This window comes from Propithecus coquereli, unplaced genomic scaffold (genome assembly GCF_000956105.1).
Source record: "Propithecus coquereli isolate 6110/MARCELLA unplaced genomic scaffold, Pcoq_1.0 Scaffold156, whole genome shotgun sequence".
NCBI lineage: Eukaryota > Metazoa > Chordata > Mammalia > Primates > Indriidae > Propithecus > Propithecus coquereli.
The window spans coordinates 6,238,187-6,259,528 of NW_012140080.1; the positions used below are offsets into that span (position 1 = coordinate 6,238,187).

At 38.9% G+C, this 21,342-nt stretch overlaps 1 protein-coding gene across 1 annotated transcript in view; it reads left to right on the top strand.

Moving 5' to 3' along the window:
* Nucleotides 1–21,342, top strand: part of PLEKHA8 (pleckstrin homology domain containing, family A (phosphoinositide binding specific) member 8) — a 52,806-nt gene that overhangs the window by 5,496 nt on the left and 25,968 nt on the right. The window contains exons 2-9 of the mRNA XM_012640752.1: nt 11,187–11,303; nt 12,336–12,491; nt 14,222–14,346; nt 15,503–15,661; nt 16,668–16,708; nt 18,220–18,377; nt 20,348–20,507; nt 20,887–20,972. Of these exons, the coding sequence (XP_012496206.1) occupies nt 11,187–11,303; nt 12,336–12,491; nt 14,222–14,346; nt 15,503–15,661; nt 16,668–16,708; nt 18,220–18,377; nt 20,348–20,507; nt 20,887–20,972 (1,002 nt within the window). The remainder of the gene's footprint in view (nt 1–11,186; nt 11,304–12,335; nt 12,492–14,221; nt 14,347–15,502; nt 15,662–16,667; nt 16,709–18,219; nt 18,378–20,347; nt 20,508–20,886; nt 20,973–21,342) is intronic.

Below are 21,342 nucleotides of genomic sequence, written 5' to 3' on the forward strand. Positions count from 1 at the left end.
GGTTTTTTTATCCATTTTGAATTAATTTTTGTGTGTGACGTGAGGTCGGGCTATAACTTCATACTTTTGCGTGTAAATATCTAATAGTCAGCTGTGATTCATGGTTTCAGTGGCAGAATCACCAGTATATTTGAATGCTTAAATGCAGAAGATTGGAGGCAGAAACCCTGAATTCAAATGTCTGTTCCACAACTTAGTGCTGATACCTTGACCAAGTCTCTTAATCTTACTGAGCCTCAGTTTTAAAATGACAACAATAATAATAGGCTGGTTAAGATAAAATGAATAATATATATATGAATCTGCTTGGTACATAGTTCACTTAAGGGTAGGTTAATTGGATAACTGTTTTGATTAATGATGCCTGGAAAATTCAGTGTGTGTGTATTCATCTCTCTATGTGCATGTTATGGCTTCTCATGGCTCCTGAGAATATATGTATCCTGAATTCTTTAGATCCTCCTTTTGGAAGTCAGAGGGGGTATAAATTATAAAGGAAAAGATTCCAATCATCAAAATTTTGTAATTGACTCTATAGTTCTGTGGCCCCCTTTTGGACAAATGATGATTACACATCATAATTCTGTATATCACTGGTCTATGCTTTTGCTTCCAGCAAAAATTAGTAATTTGTTAAGCAACTTGAGCAATGTTTTGCCTCATTGGCGACCTATCAAAAGTGGGACCAGTCTTCCCACTGGTTCTGATGTGTGTTGTGTTTGGAGATGTTGGGAGTGATCCATGGATTCTTATGTCATTGAAGTGGTCTGCGGACCAAAGAAGTCTAGGGCCCATTGTTCTGGGACTGGGCTTTCAGTGTTTAGTCCTTACTATTTCCCATTGTTACCATTACTTTCATCTTGTTTAGACTGAGCAAAAGCCAGTTAAATTCCGTTAGGAATTGATTTGAGATGGACAATAAAACAGGCTGTGGAGCTATTGTCGGACACAGATGACTGAGACAACAGGGAAGGTATATCCAAAAAATATCATGATGCTTGGGCATTGTTAGGTCTGGAGTCAAGAGGGAGACACACAAAGCCTCGGGTGTAGCCAAATGCTGTTTATTTGGGCATCTAGGTGCAGATGAGTGGAGGCCGAAAAGAGCATCCATGAGAGAAAGGGGAGAGTGGTGGGTTTTATAGGAGGTTTGGATGGAAGTTTGGGGAGGGTGAATTTTTTTCTGAATGTTAACTGGTTCCGCAATCGTCTGTGATCAGAGTTAGATTTACAACCTCCAGACTCTCCAGATTCCTGCAGCTATTGTTTTACAGGCCTTATGATCACTGTCTAAGTTTTCCATTAACCACATTCCATCCTATACATACTTTCCGGGTTCCCACCCTGAACAAACCTAACAGGCATTTCTCTTCCTGAATCTATTTTCAAGTTGGCTTGTGGAGTGCATGGTAGTACTAGGAAAGATGGAGAAATGGATAATATTTCTAGAGCACTCGCCAGAGAGAAGACCGACCTTTCTCAGTATTTTCATCACATCAAAGAAAGCAAAGTATCATTTGCTTGAGAATCTACTCCATTTCCTTCAGATGGAATTGTTCCTATATAGTCCAAGACAAGGATGGCTCTGTCTTGCTTTTTAAATACAAGGAATGGTTTCAACGGTGTACTTTAAACACTGTCTGATAGTCCTCATTCATTCTTTCATTCATTCAAGAAATAGTTACAGAATAGTAACTTCTTGTCAGACCCTGTGTGGGTGTTGGGGATACTGTTGTAAGACATCCTTGTTTTCAAGGAGATTGTAGAGTAGTGGAAATCCTTTTCAATTGTGAAAATGCCCTTCAGCTAAATTCGTCATTTTGACCTTGAAGTTTTCAAGTGGTTGCTCTGAGGCTGTGACCTGAGGAGGCTTAGAACCACATTGAATATACCTGGTCCCTAGGGGTCATTAGGTGTTACCTATTACCCTCTGGGATTTTAAAGGCAAATTTGGAGTACCCCTGACAGGCTGGAATGCTAAAGTCTTTGGTCATCCAGGTTGATATCACAGATGTCCTGTTGCTTTTCTCTCTCTGCTGGCCAATATACACAACTTGGGTAGAGACCAGCTCTTCAACTTCTGAGGCAAGTGTGAGCAGCCAGAAATAAGGAGGAAAGAAAGTAAGAGAGAGAAGGAAGGTGTGAAACCTGCCAAAGGAGACAGCATACCTGTCAAGAAAATGTAAAGAAGACTGGGTATGGTGGCTAACGCCTGTAATCCCAGCACTTTGGGAGGCTGAGGCAGGAGGATCACTTGAGGCCAGGAGTTTGAGACCAGCCTGGGCAACATAAATTAAAAAATTATCCAGGCAGGTTGGCACGCTCCTATAATCCCAGCTACTCAGAAGGATCGCTTTTGCCCAGGAGTTTGAGATTGCAGTGAGCTGTGATGATGCCACTGCACTCTAGCCTGGACGAAAGAGTGAGACCTTGCCAAAAAAAAAAAAAAAAAAAAAATTTGTAAACAGCCCTTTTTCAGGAGTGGTCAGGAAAAACTTCATGGAAGAGATAAGACTGAAGGATTGGTAGAATTGGTGTGGACAGAAGGGGGAAGGTGAGGGAACTGTTAGGAAGTAGAGATGACCCTTAATGAAAAAATCAATAGGACTAAAAAGGAATTATTTTCTGGGAGCAGGAAGAAATACTGGGAAGTTGTTAGGGTGGGGTTAGATTATTAAACCAAACCTGATAGTTTAAAATTGGTCTGGTAGGGAGTCAGTCAGGGGGGTTCTGAATAGGAGGAAAGAGCAGGTAAAAGCAGTATTTAAGGAAGATTAACCTGGCTGACACATGATCAGGGAAGTGGGAGAGCTGAAATACAGCAGGGAGTTCATGAGGAAAAGGGAGGAGGAAGGTACTACCCCTTATTTCACAGATAAATAAGTAACTTAGAGTCACACAGCTAAAGTGTTGAGCCAAGTCTGCCTGACTCCATGTCCTTTCCATGACTTCACGCTTTGTGCCCCGGTGTGGGGACGGTGGAATGTTGAAGCCAAGAGTAGAAGTGAGGGTGATTGAGAAGGCCTTAGTGACTGACCTGGAGAGATGGGGCAGAAGTGACCCTCAGGTTTGGAGCTCGGCTGGTAAGGGGATGCTGGGTCTGTTGAGAGAGTCATTACAATCATAGGAAAGATGATGTGTTAAGCCTGGAAGCAACCTTAGACACTCAGTTTAGTCCATCTCTCAGTTTATAAATTGGAAAATAATGACCAGAGGAATTGACATGCTCAAGGTGACACAGCTGGATGTTACAAATCTGACCAAGGTTTCCTGACTTGTTGTCTTGAATAAGGTGCTGGTGGACATAAAAGAAGCACTGTCCAGAGCAAATAAATATTCAGTTTGGTAGCCCAAAGCACACAGAAGAAGTGACTTACAGCAGGCTCTAACAGAAGGTTCTAAAGAGAATTTGATATAATCTATTGTAATTATAGTCTCCTCACCATCTGCGTACTCCCCACTAGACTGTCACTCCTTGAGGGCTGGGATCTTTCTCTAAATCTCCAAGCCTGGCAAATTATAAGTGCTCAAAAAACATTTTGTGAATTAATTAATGGTAAATTAAGAAGCCTGTAATTTTGATAATTCTTGGTTATTTTCTGTTACAATGGAGAGAGGAATATTTCTTCTCTTTCTTCCCTCCTCCATAGCTATAGCAAAAGTCTTACTGACCGACCTAGGAGAGGAACCCGAGGCTTTGCCATCCACTTCCCTATCTGGAGCTCCCGCTGAGAAGCTGAGATATGTGGGCGGGCTCTGATGGGATGAGGTGTGGCTGAGTACCCAGGCTGGACATTGGAAATCACCAAGGCTGTCGAGGTCCGCGGTCATATTAAATCAATAGCTGTGCTTTGCTTCAATTTAAAATGGTAGATATGTTCGCTATTACCATACCTATGTAGCATGCAAATATATAGTGTATTATAACCATAATATATATGGCTTATGAACATAGAAACCATAATTTATGGTGAATAAATTAAGTCGTGACTCAACACTTAACAAAGATTGTCAGTCCTATCAAGAAATTTAATCTTACTTTATTGTCTTGACATTGGTTACTCTCTTGAACCAGATTCTGGGAGAGAATTGAATTTTCTGTTACTTGGTATTAGGGTAGAGATTTACAGGTTTTGAAAGCTGAAAGAGACTTGTCAGGCTGCAATTTTGTAGAAAAGAAAACTAAAGCTGAAAGAAGTAAAGGGACTTACCCTTTTATTTCTCCCATTTCTACCCCCCGTTAATTATGGTCACTAGTTTTTCCTCTAATGGTTGATGAAAAAGCATCTTTCCTTCACTTTTTTCTTTACTTTGGCTTACTTTTCTAGAAAGGATTTAAATAGCCCATTCTCTTTTTTTTATGCATTTCTTTTCTTTCTTTCTTTTTTTTTTTTTTTTTTTGAGACAGTGTCTCTCTCTGTTGCCCTGAGTAGAGTACAGTGGTGTCATCATCGCTCACTGCAACCTCAAACTCCTGGGCTCAAGCCATCCTCTGGCCTCAGCCTCCAAAGTATCTGGGACTACAGGCATGTGCCACCACAGTGGCGCCAGGCTAATTTTTCTGTTTTTTTTTTTTTTTTTGGTAGAGATGAGGTCTCCCTCTTGCTCAGGCTAGTCTCAAAACTCCTGAGCTCAAGCAATCCTCCTGCGTTGGCCTCTCAGAGTGCTGGGATTACAGGCGTGAGCCACCGTGCCCAGCCCCTGCATTTGTACATAGCAGCATTTCTTATGGATTTTAAAAATTCATAATGTGTTAATGTTTTCTTTTTTACATGTTTTTCCAGTTAAACAGTAAGATCATAAACTTCTGGTTTCCCATAACACCTTAATTGGCAAAAGTTCTATAGGAACTGTGATAGGTTTATAGGCAGAGTGATGTACTTTTAGCATAAGGCTAACATTTCACTTAGTGGGCATTATACTAATTGTTTATTTAAGAATGTCATTATTGAGTCAAGATAGAATAAATCCACTATAGTCTCTCTTTCCCATTGATTATAATGAAAAACTGAGCAAAATACAACAGCAGAATGTTACATTTGGAACATTCACCAAGGTAGACCATATTCTGGGCCATAGTAGAACATTGTCAAAAGAATATTCTGTGTCTTTAACAAAAGTAAACTACAAATCAGTAACAGAAAGATGTAGAAAATCCCCAAATATTAATATTAGGAAATTAAACAGTACACTTTCAAGTAACCCATGAGTCAAAGTGAAAGTCTTCAAGAAAATTGGAAAATATTTTGAACTTAAAATGAAAACATTACAGTGATTGACCGGGGGTACAGGGCAAGGGCAGGACTTGACTACAAAGAAGTAGCACAGGGAATTTTGGAGGAATGTACTTTTTCTGTATCGTGATTATTGTGGTGGTGTTAGAGGACTGTACATTTACCAAAACTCAGAATTGTCCCCCAAAGAATGAATTTATGTAAATTAAAAATAAATTTTAAAAAATTTTGTGTCAATTTAACGGAGTGCAGTTTTTTTTTTTATAGTGGCGTGTTTGGATGAGGTACTTGTCACAAGGCTGCTGGGGAAAAAAAGGAAGAGAAGCTACAGTATTTTTTAGTCAGACTTGGGTATGACTCACAATCACTTTTTTGGTTTGAATCTTTAAAGGAATAAGAACATCTCCATTTAGAAATTTTGATTTAAAAATGGTGGTTGCTGTTGGGAAATAAAATGGAAGAAATTTCAATGCAAAATTAACGTGAGCTATGCCAGTTTACATCCAAATGTAAGTGCATTTTTTCAAGAAAATTATGCTCATTGAAAAAATGCATATTGTTCAACATTAGTTGAACTTAAAAGCCTTTTGGCTAAATATAAAGCAAGTGAATTTTACAGACAGTTGCTTATCTATTAAGTGTAGAAGGGCATTTGCACTGAGTGAGAAAAGAACAAGCTGGTAGTTTTGGATTAGTGATCTTCAGATCTTCTTTAATTTCTTTAACAATGTTTTATTTCCAGATTTAAATTTTATTCCTGAGTAGTTTATTCTTATTTTGATGTTACTGTAAATAATTTTCCAAATTTCATTTTCAGATTGTTCATTGCAACTGTACAGAAATAAAATTGATATTTGTATATTGGTTTTATATCCCGTCACCTTGCTGAACTATTTAGTCTAATGTTTTTTTTTTTTGAGACAGAGTCTGGCTCTGTTTCCCTGGCTAGAGCGAGTGCCGTGGCATTAGCCTAGCTCACAGCAACCTCAAACTCTTGGGCTCAAGCGATCCTCCTGCCTCAGCCTCCCGAGTAGCTGGGACTACAGGCATGTACCACCATGCCCGGCTAATTTTTCTCTATATATTTTTAGTTGTCCAGATAATTTCTGTCTATTTTTAGTAGAGACGGGGTCTCGCTCTTGCTCAGGCTGGTCTCGAACTCCTGACCTTGAGCAATCCAGCCGACTCGGCCTCCCAGAGTGCTAGGATTACAAGTGTGAGCCACCGCGCCCCACCAGTCTAATGGTTTTTAAAGTGCACTCTTTGTTTTTTGTTGTTGTTAATTCATTTTAAATATATAAGAGCATGTCTGTAAATTGAGCTAGATTTGCTTCTTCCTGTCCAGTATGGATGCCTTTTAGTTCATTTTCTTGCCTTATTACCCTGGCTAGAACCTCCAGAACAATATTAATAGAAGTGAGAGCAAATATCTCTGTCTTGTTCCTAATATTAGAGGAAAAGCATCCTGTTTTTCACCATTATGTGTGCTAGCTGTGGATTTTTGGTAGATGCCTTTATCAGATTGAAGAAGTTCTATTCCTAGTTTAAGTGTTTTTATTGTGAAAAAATGTTAAATTTTATGAAGTGCTTTTTGTACAGTTAGATGATCAAGTGATAGTTTAGAGCTCTTCTTTTTTTTTTTTTTTTTTTTTTGCAGAAAAACCCAATTCAGACAGACTTGAAGTAAAAAGGGACATTTATTGGCTCACTTAACTGAAAAGTTCAGGGGATGTCTTACTTTCAGGCATGGCATGGTCTGATTGAGGGGTTCAAACACTGTCATCCAGATTTGCTTCCTTCTCCCTCTGTCCTTCACATTCCCCACCCCCATTTTCGTTTATGTGGGAATCATGTTCAGGTCCCATGTAATGCTAAAATCACTGCCAGCAGCTCCAAGCAAACATCCTTAAGATCAAAGAAGAAAGAGAGACTGTCTCCATTTCTTTCCACCTTTTCACAGTCCCAGAATTATCTATGGTTGGGCCACTTGCCTATTCTGGAACTATCACTGAGGACAGGGGATATGAAGCTCCAATTAGGCTTGAATCACATACCCACCTTAGAACTGGTCAGCCCCACCCAAGCTACATGGATGGAGTGTGGACAAGGGAGTTTTCAGCAGTGGAAATGGGTGGATGCTAGATTGCCAAAAATAAATGTCAAGTATACTTGCTATAGTGAAATAACCCAGGATAATACAAAGTATGTGAAATTGGCATTTAAACCATTCTTTTCTTGCCCCTACTGCATCCCTGGCAGCAGTAGCTGCTGTGAGCTTAAACTCTTCCCTGCCCATTGAGGTTTCTTGTCTAATCCTTCCAAGCAGGGAGTCTGGGTAACACCACATTCCATCTCTAGAAGAGGATGGCAAAAAGAGGTTGGGGCTTGGTTAGCAAGATAGTCTAGTGGTAATCTAAGGGAGCAGGAACTAGTACAGAGCCACCGTTTTCACCTGTACTTTTGTTACCTTGAGTATTTTACCATTTCCAAGGTAACAGCAGATTAATTTAAAACAGTGAGTGGATTAATGGCCTCTTCATCATCCATTGCTCTTTTCTCCTACGATTCATTATTCCTGGGCTGTATCCCAGTTTCCCAGCACTTGACGACATCCCAGCAGTGTGTCCCAATACTAACATAGACTCTCCCTCACTCTGCATTTCAATTTTGGCTAATTTCTGTGGTCTCTTAATGTGCCTTCTGAAACTCCAGGAACTTTATGCTTATAAGAAAAGTTTTTCTTGGTCACAATTTCTGTGGTTACAAACTATGGAATAAAATAGCAATATATTGAACTTCCCCTTATATAATTATAACTTCCCCTAGATAAATACAGAACCTTTTTATAAGGAAGGTATTGTTTCAGTTACTGTTGTAGTTTACCAGCTGCTTTCAGAACTAGTACTGTAGCTGTGCTTTGTTGTGGGGAGGGGTGGCAGGGAAGGGATTATTTAACATTTTTTCAGATTCCTGTAAGATAAAACTAATACATTTTTTCAATTTTAAGACACTTTTTTTTTTTTTTTTAAACATTTCAACAACTCTGAAATCAGGAAGCAGTGCCATGCCGTTATTTAATTGGCAGGGGTTTTTTTCTTTCATGTGTTACCTAAAATAATGGGGTATCTTAAAACTGATGATGTGATGGTTAATTTTAAGTGTCAATTTGACTGTGCCCAGACATTAGGCCAAACATTTTTGGAGCTGGTCTTTCAGGGTGTTTCTGGAGAAGATTAACATTTGCATCAGTAGACCAAGTAAAGTAGATTGTCCTTCCTCATGTGGATAGGCCTCATCTAGTCGAAGACTTGAATAGAATTATAAAAAGCTGAGAAAGAGAGATCTCTTCCTGCCTAACTGCCTTGAGCTGGGATATTGGTCTTTTCTTCTTCTTTTTTATTTTTAAAATTTCAAATAATTTTTTTTTTTGAGACAGGATCTCACTGTGTTGCCCAGGCTGGTCTCAAACTCCTGAGCTCAAGTGATCCTCTCACCTTAGCCTTCCAAGTAGCTGGGATTACAAGCACACACTACCACATGCCCTGCTTCAGCATTGGTCTTTTCTTGCCTTCACTGGCTCTTCTTTGTTCTCAAGCCTGCTGGCTTTAGGAATGGAATTTACACCATCAGTTTTCCTACCTTGCTGACTGCAGGTCTTGGGGTTGTCAGCATCCATGGTCACATGAACCAATTCCTTATCATATTAATACATCTCTTTATACACACACATATACACACATCATATTGGTTCTTTTTTTCTGGAGAACACTGACTAATACAGATGCATCCTAACATCTGATAAAATACGGCAATAGAAGATGTCCTGAATGCCTTCTGCAGAGAAGTCATGGTGAATTTGAGGAGTGTTCACACCAACCAGAGTCATGGTAGTAAAAAGATGCTACTCTTCTATACCAGGATAGCTTTCTGGGAGTGGGGAGTCAAAGTTTAGGAATTTTTGTGCCAGGAAGGGCAGTGTAGAAAGACATAGTTTTCTTTCCAGCTCTGCTATGTTACTGTCTATGTGACCATATGTAGGTCATTTAATCTACCTAGTATTGGTTTCCTCATTTAATCTTCCTGGGATTGGTAAAATGAGCTGGTTGGACTAGGTGATTTCAAAGACCTCTTCCATTTCTCAGGTTTTCAGAAATTGATTCTTCTGTTTCAGTGAATAATTAGACTCTTGCAAATGGCTGAAACATCACCAATAATGTTTGATTCTAGAAACACTGATTCTCTGTTCAATAAGACATAGTCTTAAAAAAAAAAAAAAAAGACATAGTCTGATGATGGATTTGGTTTCTGTATTGTAATGTTCGTGCCAAGAATAATGGCCTTCGAATTTGAGTTTCTGTAGAATTTGAAGCCAAGATCTGGAAGCATCACTTTCTGAAATAAAAATTTACAAGTTTATCCCAGGAAGTTTGCCCAGCCAAGAATTGACTTGTGCCCACGTGGAGAAAGGCCATAGGGCTTCTAACATGCAAAAAAAAGTTGTAGGTCCCTGGGAAGGAAATCTGCAATATAAAATGTAACAAGAGGAGCAAAAGCCATAGTTTTAGAAAAGATTACTTATTTTTGGTGAGAAGGGGTTATATGGCAGGATATGTCAGTTCAAATATTATTGGAGAGTAGATGTTGAGAATTAGTGTTTATCCAGTTTTGCTTAAGGAAGTGAGTGACAACAGTACCCGGCAGGCCTGAGTATTCTGCTTTCTAGAACAGCAGACCCTGATGAAGTCAATGATGAGTGAAATATCTTGCCTGTCCAGCTAACTCCTTCACTTAGATTAAGTGTTAACCATTCAGCCTTCTGATTACAAGTGTAGTTTACCAGTGCCATAATCTTGGGCTGGGGGTGCTCTGGGAAGTGCAGTAATCTCCTGTTATAATGAAATGAATCAATACCATTTTAATGTTGATTGGTGTCTTACCCAGTTGGTTTATGTGAATCAAACCCCAAGGGCCCATCAGATGTCTATACCTGAGCAGCCCCTTGGGGCTCTGCCTTCTCTCTGGCTGCCTCAGCCATGGCAAGAGTCCCGTAAGAGAAATGTATTCCTAAAGGGCTATGGCATTTCAGAGAAAGGACAAAAACTGTATCTGACTAAAGAGACCTGATGAGGCTTATGCAGAGCTAGTCAAGGGATGGCATTTTATGAAGAAGATCCAGTTCAAGCAAAAGTTCAGAGGCAGAAATACAGCAAATAACTTTGGCTTTTCTATATTTACTAGAATATAGGGTGTGTGAAAGGACTAGATGAGATGTTAGATATATGTTTTGCCCCCTGTAATTCTCTAATATTGAAATGAACATGGCTAAGCCTCACTGAATGCTTTAAGATTCCTCCACTTTAGTGGATCATTACTAAATAGTCAAACAAAGTTAGCTTTTCCTAAGGGTCATGTGACTCTAGGCAGGCTTATTAGTCAGCATTCCGTATCATGTTCATTGAAAGGGCATTGAAATCTTTGTTGCCTCATTTCTAAGTTTTGGATGATTTTTCTTAATCAGAAGAGAAGAAGATGAGTACGTGATGACAGTAATGTTCACGAGACAATAATTATTTGTCTTAGAAAAAATTATAGATTACCAGTACTATATTAGGGAAAAAAATAATAAAATATCTCTTTTTAAATATTTCTGTAAATTCTATTACTTAGAGAATCATTGCTATACTTATTGCTGATCCTTCCAGACGTCTTCTTCTATATAATTATGTGGCTAAAAATATATGCCTCTGTGGGTGTTTGTTTTTAATTTTTACAAAAATGGGATCAAACATACAGGTCTCTTCTAACCTACTTTTTTCTTGTAGAATTTCCCTTACAATGTAAAGTTCCTTGGAGCTGGGACCCAGTATCCTATGTTAGTCCCTATTTCTGTGTCCTGGGAGGCACCTCCCATGCAGGCAGTAATTGTGATGATACTCTTGGTTCTGTTTTCAGGTTGGCAGCCTCGATGGTTCCTTCTGTGTGGGGGAATATTATCCTATTATGATTCTCCTGAAGATGCCTGGAAAGGTTGCAAAGGGAGCATTCAAATGGCGGTCTGTGAAATTCAAGGTGAGAATCCAAGAGACTTGTAGGTTTTATTTTTCTTTCTGTCTCCCTGCAGAAATAAAAAAGCACTGGCCCCTGCATGCCCTTCTCTGCTGTTCCTGTAGTATAGACCAAGATACATAGTGTTATGTCCCAAAAAAAAAAACCTTGCAAATACAACCTAAAACTGCTGCTGACTTTTACAAGGTGATTGGTTAAGAGGTGGTCTGAATAAATGAGAGCGATGTGCTTCACCACTCAGCTAATGCTTATTCCTTAGTCACCTGCTCTTCAGGGACCAGTGGTTATTTGCAAAGCTTAAGTCTTTTTACTGCAGCATCAAACACTTCTGTGTTTAAATCAGGACACACACATACACACCAATCTCCCAGCCCCAAAACAAGCAAAAACCTAATAGACTTACAAATAGTCTTTACTTCTTATTTTGGAAGTAAACACACGCTGAAAAGGTGTGGCTCAGAAGTAAAACAGATTAATGGGAATTTGGGGGGTGGGTGTTGGTGATGGAAAGTGTGGTTTGCTTGTATCTTAAAGGGCTCTGAGGGAATTCTCACACTTTTGGTCTGACTGACTTGTCAAGGGAAGTAGAAGAGGGAAAATATTTGTTCTTAATTGCTTCCCAATAAATCCAAGGGGATAAAGAGCATTCCCTTGCTTGTTGGCATGCAAGCATTTTTGGCATCAGAGCAGTATACTTTACACACACGCACGCACGCATGCCAAAAGAGAGATTCCTTCTCGATCCTTATAAAAGATCAATTTAACCCAAAAGTTAAATTGGGTGATTCTTTTTTTGGGCCAAAGTCTTAAGGATGCCTTGGAGCCAGAGCGAGGTTTTCCCTCTTGATCAGCAGAGGTGTCTAGGAAGAGATATATACACAGAATTTTGTATGAATTAGGAGAGGTAGTGAGGACTGGCTTCCTCTCTCTCAAGTAGCCTTCAATGACATGCACCAGTTGAGCTCAAGAAGTTGGGTAGGGTGGAGGCTACCCAGAGAGGTCTAAGTCTTTGACCCCCCTCTGTCTTGCTCCCAGTTCATTCTGTAGATAACACACGCATGGACCTGATAATCCCTGGGGAACAGTATTTCTACCTGAAGGCCAGAAGTGTGGCTGAGAGACAGCGGTGGTTGGTGGCCCTGGGGTCAGCCAAGGCTTGCCTGACAGACAGTAGGACCCAGAAGGAGAAGGGCAAGTATTGATTGTTCTCTGGTCTGAAAACCGTGGAAATCACCCGCTGTCGTCTCTAAGTTCCCTTATTTGTTATTTGTCCCCTGACCACCTGGCCAGCTTTTTGTATCATGCAAATGCTATGTATGTTAGTAGAACTTAAACCAAGGTCCCTATCTAACTCTTCTTTCTTGGCACATCATAGTGGAAAGTATGTAGGCTTTGGAGCCATACACAACTGGCTTTGCAGTTCACTGACTGTATAACCTTGGCATAGGTCACTTAATCTCTCTTAGCCTATTTTCTCATATTTTAAATAGAGGTAATAGTACCTACATTAGGAGGATTACTATGAGGATTAATGATGATATGAAACAGTCTAGTACTCAATCTGATACAAAGTTGACCTTTGGTGAAGAGCAGCTAATCCAGAGAAGCCTTGGGTCAGGGTGTTTTCGGTAGTAATACCTTGCTCTCCCCTCCCTCTCTCTGGGGTGGAATGGATACTTAATTGTTAGGTTGCTGCTGCTTAATGCTCATTAACTCAACATCATTAAAGTCTCCGGAGAGCCATGGCGCAACTTTCTCTTTGGACTGGGACAAGAATGCCAGGGCTTACTGCCTGGGCCCCCGTTACTGCCTTCCCAGCCTTGTGGGCCCATATGTACACCTGAAGAGATTAGGGGTAGTGGTGTAATGGGAAAAAGTGTTCCAGGGAATGTCTCTCTTAACAGGCATGCTTAACTCCTCAAGGAGACCCAGTAAAATGACCTCTTCACTGGTTGTTTTTTTTTTGAGACAGAGTCTCACTCTTTTGCCCAGGCTAGAGTGCCGTGGCGTCATCCTAGCTCACAGCAACCTCAAACTCCTGGGCTCAAGCGATCCTTCTGCCTCAGCCTCCCGAGTAGCTGGGACTACAGGCATGTGCCACCATGCCCGGCTAATTTTTTCTATATATTTTTAGTTGTCCTATTAATTTCTTTCTATTTTTAGTAGAGACGGGGTCTCGCTCTTGCTCAGGCTGGTTTCGAACTCCTGAGCTCAAACAGTCCGCCCGCCTCGGCCTCCCAGAGTGCTAGGATTACAGGCGTGAGCCAACCGCGCCCAGCCTGTTGGTTGTTTTTAAAGCCTAAATTGGGAGCAAATTCTGGAAGCTGTTGGCTTCGACTCAGAGCAGATGGTAATATGGAGTTTTTTCATGGAGAAGGAAACAAAGGTAGTAATAATTGTAGCTGAGCCCTTAGCCACCAGAGTGCCTGGAGTTCAATGCTAATAATGGCTGGGTGCCATTAGCCTTGACAAGTCTGAACCAGTCCTCAACTAAAATTATACATGGTGTTCTTAGTGGAATTGGACACTACAGAATGCTGATTCTCAGGTATGAGCAGAGTTCTGCATTAATGGGTAGATAGCTATGACCCCATTTTACAGATTGGGAAAACTCTGTGTGGCAGAACTAAGACCAAAACTCTGAACCCTTCTACTCGCAGTTCTGACAGGAGTGGGTAAAACAATATATTGTCTCCTTCCCATACTGGTGATTATTCAATATGTTGGCTCAAGAAATAATGTATATTACTTCAAAAGACTGGAAATCGATTTTTCTGTTTTTCATCTCATGTTTTCACCTATCACATCTATAACCCCATACTTTAAACATCTGACTTCGGGCCTATATTCCACTTCTGTGTACTAACTAGTAAATTGGTTATTTATTCAGGTTACTACATTATCATTGTTTTGTTATTTAGAGTTTGCTGAAAACACTGAAAACTTGAAGACCAAAATGTCGGAACTAAGACTCTACTGTGACCTCCTTGTTCAGCAAGTAGATAAAACAAAAGAAGTGACCACAACGGGTGTGTCCAATTCCGAGGTAAAGTATTATTTTGTTAATATTATGAATATTACACATAAAAAATAGCACCAGATGTTGCTTACAGGTGATGCTTTCTTTCACATAATCTATGACTATCTTGGAATTTACTATTTTGTAGAGGAAAACAGTAACAGAATTCAACAGATAGAGGAAATGTATACATTTTAGCATGTAGAAATCTATAGTTTTCCTTCCTGGAGTGAATTAGGGATTAATTAATTGGCAACATTTGGAATCTTTAATTTTAGTTCCGATTATACTAAAATATATTTCTCCATAGTTTACTTTGCTTTTTAAATTATTATCTTACCTGTTTTGCAGAGCCATATTTGTAGGTGTGGCTACCAAGATGCCAACATAGGTCTATCAGTAATGTATATCTATCTCCTTTGATGATACCAACAGGATTTTATTTCACTATAATAATTGTGGTTTGGAATGGACTAGTGCTTTCAAAATGGAGACAGCTTTTTTCCTCTTCGTTGTCAGCAACGATTGTGATTTTTAACATTTATTAATAAAGTTGTCATTCACTCATCCTAAAACATACATTAAAGGATTCCTCTGATGTTAAGCTACATATGGAATGGCTCACATTAACCAGAGAGGGTCTCTACTCTGCTCTCAAAGAAGTTACAGTGTAATAAGACATTGCCTACCACACTATGCTACTAGTAGTATGAGTGCTTTGAGTTTTTTTGATAAAGATGATTTAGTTCACTTTCATTCACTTCCTTTGAGTTCTCTTATTCATTCAACAGCTGTCTATTGTGTGTAAGACATTGTGCTACAATGGGGAGGGGGGAAGAGGAGAGGTACCAAAAAAACATTGTAGTCCTACTCTTGGGAGGTTTATAGTCTAGAGCAGTAATTTTCAACCCAGAGCAGTTGTGCCCCCAGGAGACATTTGGCAACATCTGGAGGCACTTTTGGATGTCACAACTGAGGAAGTGCTACTGGTTAATAGTGCTAATGGTTACATTGGTTAATAGATAAATTAGGCTTTTTTCTTATAACTGATGTACATATTTGTCCAGCAAAATAGGTGAGTACATTATTATTATTTTTGGATAAAAACCTCTAAGGACATTCCACAATTGGGCTTTTCTTTTTTGGCAAGGTAAAGGAGTCTTCCACTCTGGTTGTTTCGTAGGAGGGAATTGATGTGGGAACTCTGCTGAAATCAACCTGCAATACTTTTCTGAAGACCTTGGAAGAATGCATGCAGATCGCAAATGCCACCTTCACCTCTGAGCTGCTCTACCGTACTCCCCCAGGATCGCCACAGCTGGCTGTGCTCAAGTCCAGCAAGGTAAAAGTCCATCTCAGTTTGCTACAGTTTAAAAAAGTTTATACGGACCCATATTCTCCATCATTCTTTGGTGCCGTGACTGATAAAGACATTTTTTTAGTGGACTTTGCTTTATGTCCACTTTTATATCTGCTCTCAGTATCCCATATCCGGTCAGTTATTTGTGGCAATTTTACCACCTAAACATGTCTCTGATGTAGCCTCTTCTTTCCAACTTCCTTGTCCACTGAGTCTTGCCTAAACTGCACTAGCCTTCTAACTGGTTACCTTCAGCGTGACACTTCCAGTGAGTGACAGTATTTCTACTGAAGCAGTATAAATTAAACCACTTTACCTAAGCCTTTCAGTGGCTCCCTCATTGCCTGTAGATTAAAGTAAAAAATTCTAAGCCCCTTCCCACATCGCCAGCCTCTTGCCTTGTCATTATCTGGCTTGAACATACTAATTGCTTTTAGCTTTCCCCACACCTTTATGCCATTTTTCAGTGCCAAGAATGCCCTTCTCACCTCACTTTCCAGGTTAGCTTTTAGTCATCCTCCAAGATTTAGTCTCTTCTCTGAATCCCTAGGTTGAGCTAAGAGCTTCTTCTCTTATACATACCCATATTTTTAGCCTTGTTCTATATTGAACTTATCTTAAGAGGAGGAACCCCATAGTGGTTACCTTTATACCGCTAGTGTTTGATACAATGCTGTGTCATAGTTTGCTATTTATTAATGTTTAATGAGCATAACTGAAATTACAAAGAAAGCTAATCACCAAGAGTTTGGCTATGATAATTTGAACCTTCAAAAGACTATCTTCCTTTTCCTTAGAAATTTGGGTAGCCTTATTTGAATAAATAAGGGCTAGTTGGGATCAATGACTCCCTTTTGGGAGGACCTAAAATTGTTTCTGTTGAGTGGGACAGTGTATGTTATGGTCATATTTAACACTTTCATCTGTGATAAAATCTTAAGTATATTCTGTTGGAAGTCTAACTTTCATTTCTTTGCTTCTTTTGAAGATGAAACATCCTATCATACCAATTCATAATTCATTGGAAAGGTATAGTAACCTTTATGTTTTTCTTCTTTCTAAAAATAAAAAAGATATTGTTATTCTTTGTTTTTAAAAAAATTATATTTTGGTCATATGGTGGTTTTCCTCATGATTTAAAATGATACCAGAAGTAAACAGTACCTGATTTTCCTGTTTTGGGTTAGCCTGAAGCAACACAGACCTTTCATTCAGCACTAATAGAGAAGTCATTTGCATTTTCCCTAGGATGTAGCTCTCACACATCACATCAAGTAACTTTTAATCTCTCTAGAGTGTACTGAAGGTTGGAACTTCTCTTGTACAGGAGCTGGGTTCTGTTTTAAGTGTGCTTTTATCCAGAAAAGACAATATTGCTATTTTGTTTAAAAATAAAAATCTTAGGTAGCTTTTCAGGTTGAAAAAGAACTTAATATCAAAATCTAAACTATTTCTATTTCTCTAAATGCTCCATCAATTTAAAAAAAGTACACATTTATGTAGTCAGTGGGGTCTTCATTCAGTTATTTCTTATAGGCATTCCCATATATTGACATAGTCCATGTATTTGTCCTTTCAAATTATTATTTATTGTAGTTTGTCTCTTTATATAGTTACTGTTTGCTTCTTTGTCATAAAGATTGTTCCTTATTTGGTTGTTTCCAATTTTCTTCTGTTCAAAATATTTCTACTAAGAGCATCTTTGTAAGTATTTTCTGTTTTGAAGCATTGCCTCTATATACTCCTATATTTCAAATTACCAGCTTGAAATATGGTTATTTGTTTTAACAAAACACAAATGCTTTTCCTGGAGTCACCATGTAGCTTGGACCCTTCCTCCTTATTTTTATTAGAAGAAAATATTTTTGTTCCAATTTGGCTAGGTATAATCACTTATAATAAGATACTGTGATTGTCCCCTTAACAAATAGAATCAGTTGTTCCACTAGCATGTTTATTAGCTTTTTCTGTTACCCTGAAGGGCTAACAGTTCACTCAGGATATGTTGCAATCCTCTTGGTTTTTTTTTTTGCTCTCAGACATACTTTATAGGGAGTATTCGCCCCTGAGTATAGCATGTGGCTTCTAGACAGTTAACTGCTGGGCAAACACATAGTGGCCAGGTCGTGTAGAGAGAGAGAAGGTGTCCCAGGGAGAAGTTGAGGAAAGTTCAGAAGTGTTAATGTGGTATCTGGAGAAAGCTGATAGAAAACCGAAGAGCTGTCAATGACTATTTCCTGATGTTGGTGGGGAGCAGGAAGATTTGGACAGCTGAAGCTGCTAGAAGAGCCGTTAATGGCTCATTTATTTCTAAACTGCAGCCTTGAGGCTGGCCTGCTCCCAGCATAAGCAGATACCTTCCTTGGAGGTAGCGGCTGAAAGGTTTGGCTTGGTTTAACAATTCTAATTTCTAACTGATGTTAAAAGGTGTTGGTGATTGTGAACCCTTCCCCTATGCCTCAGAATAACATCTGCTTAGGCAGTCTATTTAACCAAATAACTGGACTTTCTGGCTTTTTTTACTTTTAAAAAAATTGCAGGCAAATGGATTTGAACAGTTGTGAAAATGGATCTTTAAATATGGAAATAAATGATTATGAAGAAATCCTAATGAAAAACAAGAGCACCTTATATTTGAAATCTGCAGAGATAGACTGTAGCATATCAAGTGAAGAAAATACAGATGATAATATAACAGGTAAAAACAAAAGTAAAGTCTGAAGCAAACCATTGAACAATAGGAAATTTGGGGATTTGACTTATATTCATGATTGTGACACTTGCTAGGGATTAACCTCAAGACAGTGTACCTAGGTATCTCCTGAGGAGGATGTTGGCTCAATAAGGTAGGTTAGGTTACTGAAAAATATTCTTTCATCTCATCTAACCTGGTATTGAGAAGGCAGAATGAAGAGGAAGTTTCCTGCTCCCTGTTCTTGGCTGTGATGTTCATGGGCTGCAGTGGGCAGTAGCTGTCTGCTGACTTTTTAGAGGGTATGAGAACTTCACTGGCCTTCCATGGTGTATCTCAAAGTCCTTTGAACATAGACTGTGATGTTAACTAAACAGTGTATAAAATCGAGTTTTTCATTCTCCCAGTTTCTAGTGAGCCTGAGGATGTCAGAATTCACCAACCCCCATGAGGTTTTCACCCAGCCTTCTCTGTGTTCATCAAGCCAAAGTCCCACATTTCAGGTCGTATGTCCATAGTTGGAATTTGCTAATTCCATTGGTGCTAATCAATTAGACTCCGTTCAGCTCTGTGAAAGACAATCATATTAGAGTTTTTAATTATAAGTAATTTTAAAATAAAATTTTTAAAAAATGTTCCCTTCATCTGAAATAAGAGACCCTGTTTTTCCAGATGAGTTGAGGGGAAAAAAAAGATACTTTTTCTTGGCTGTGAATCTGAGACAAACAATCCACACATCAGTGAAGTCTTATCTCTTGAGTAAATTATAAAGACAGGAGAGTTTCTCCGACTCCTGATCTCAAGCGATCCTCCCACCTTTGCCTCCCAGAGTGCTAGGATTACAGGCATGAGCCACCGCACCGACCCGAGACCAGAGAATTTCTATCAACACAATACTCTCATTTTTTTGCCTCAATAATTTTACTTCTAGGAATTTGTCTTTAGGGAATAGTCAGATTTAAGGACAAAGATCTATGGACAGGGATATTTACGGCATTACAGTCGATTCTCATCATTTGCAGTAGCTATGTTTTGAGTCACCACAAACAGTGAATTAGCAAATACTGAACTATTGCCCAGGGGAAATACAAGGTTAGGTTTCTGCAAGCCTCTGGTCACAATATTTTTGTCCACCTATCAATACATAACCTTGTTTATGTGTTTCTGTTTAAAGACACCTTATTTAATGTTAATATATTTTGTTGATTCGTTGAACTTAAAGCCAACACCACTATAACTCAAGCCTGAATGACGTTCATCTAACACCCTTATTAATATTTTTGGCCATGAGCCTCCTTCATCACAGCCTTCTTATGCTTAGGAATGCTAGATAGCACTACACTTGGGGGCCCTCTTAAGCAGTGTAATCACCAAGAAAATACGTAAGATGCCAAAAACGTGGCACTACGTTAGGACATTTGTTTGTAGTATGAGAGCTGAAACAAGAAGGTAGAGCATCACCTTGTTCCACCACAGCTGTGAATGTGTGTCAGGTTGCAAATTTTTTATCACTCTTCATATGTCCACAAATGACTGCCATAGTGCCCCAAGAATTGATTTGGGGGTTACAAATAAATTTTAGGAAGTAGACAGATTCACAAATACGAACAGAATATGCTAATAATGAGGATCAACTGTATAATAGTAAAATTTTGGAAACCACCTAAATGCCCTCCACATGGACATGATGCAGTATTGCATGTCATTAAAATCATGTTTTTGAAGAGTATTGAATGGTAATGAAAATATTCATAATACTCTGGTTCAATAAAAAACAAGCAGGATGCAAGTCTACATATACTTGAAGCCCGATTTTGTATGTGTGTGTTTATGTATGTATGTACATGTGTACAGTATTTCACCAATTTTAATCTCTGTATTCTTTTCCATGTTTTAGAAATTTTCAACAATGAATATTTATTAATTTTTATAATAAATATATAATAGGTTAATAATAGATATCTTCTGCTTTGCAGTCCAAAGTGAAATAGTGAAGGAAGATGGAGAGGAAAACCTGGGAAATCATGACAGCAACTTGGCACAGCCTGAATCAGACTCCTCAAGTTGCTCTCCAGAATCCCAGTGGGAAGAAGGCAAAGAAGTTATCCCAACTTTCTTTAGTACCATGAACACCAGGTATTCAAGGCCTTCTGAAATCACTGGTGGTTGAATACTAGCTTGCCTTCTAGAAAATCAGTTGTGGTGTTCCTTTCAGGTGATGATGTATTCTAAGAGAATATAAAATAAATTGTATACCAAGTACCTGCTTTACTATTTACCTTGTCTGAACAGTGGATGAGGAGGAATTGAACAAATTTTAGCTTACGTGGGTGGATTATCTTTGGAAAATGATAACTGTATTATGATAGAAAAATGACCACTGGGGCGTATCAGTGAAATCAAGTCAAACGATTTGCCCTGCAGAAGAGCGGTTGTTTCCATGACTACTTCTGAACTGCAGAGTGCTGATGTTGTGTTTTCAATCTTTCCTCCCCCATATCACCAAATTGTTTAGCTTTAGTGACATTGAACTTCTGGAAGACAGTGGCATTCCCACAGAAGCATTCTTGGCATCATGTTATGCTGTGGTTCCAGTATTAGGTAAGATTGTGGCAGTTGCCTTATATTCATGAGTCTCTAAAATCTCTCACTGTAGTTCTTTTGCAGGAGAAATATCCTGAACTATTGTACAGTGAGATCTTCTTAGCTACCTATTCTTATCACCAGCGACATACAGTTAAAACTGTATGACTCTAAGCATTATTGCATATTTCCATTTCATTTCTAATTATTATTGAATATTGACTTCAGAGTAGTGTAATGAAAAAAGGGGATTCTGCTATCTAGAAACCATACATAAAAGCAAAAGAGAAAATATTAATAGCTGAGGAACAGACCTTCAAATCTATTGGTACCATGAAAAAAATATTTTACGAGCTAAAACATTTTTCAAAGATTTACAAAAAATATT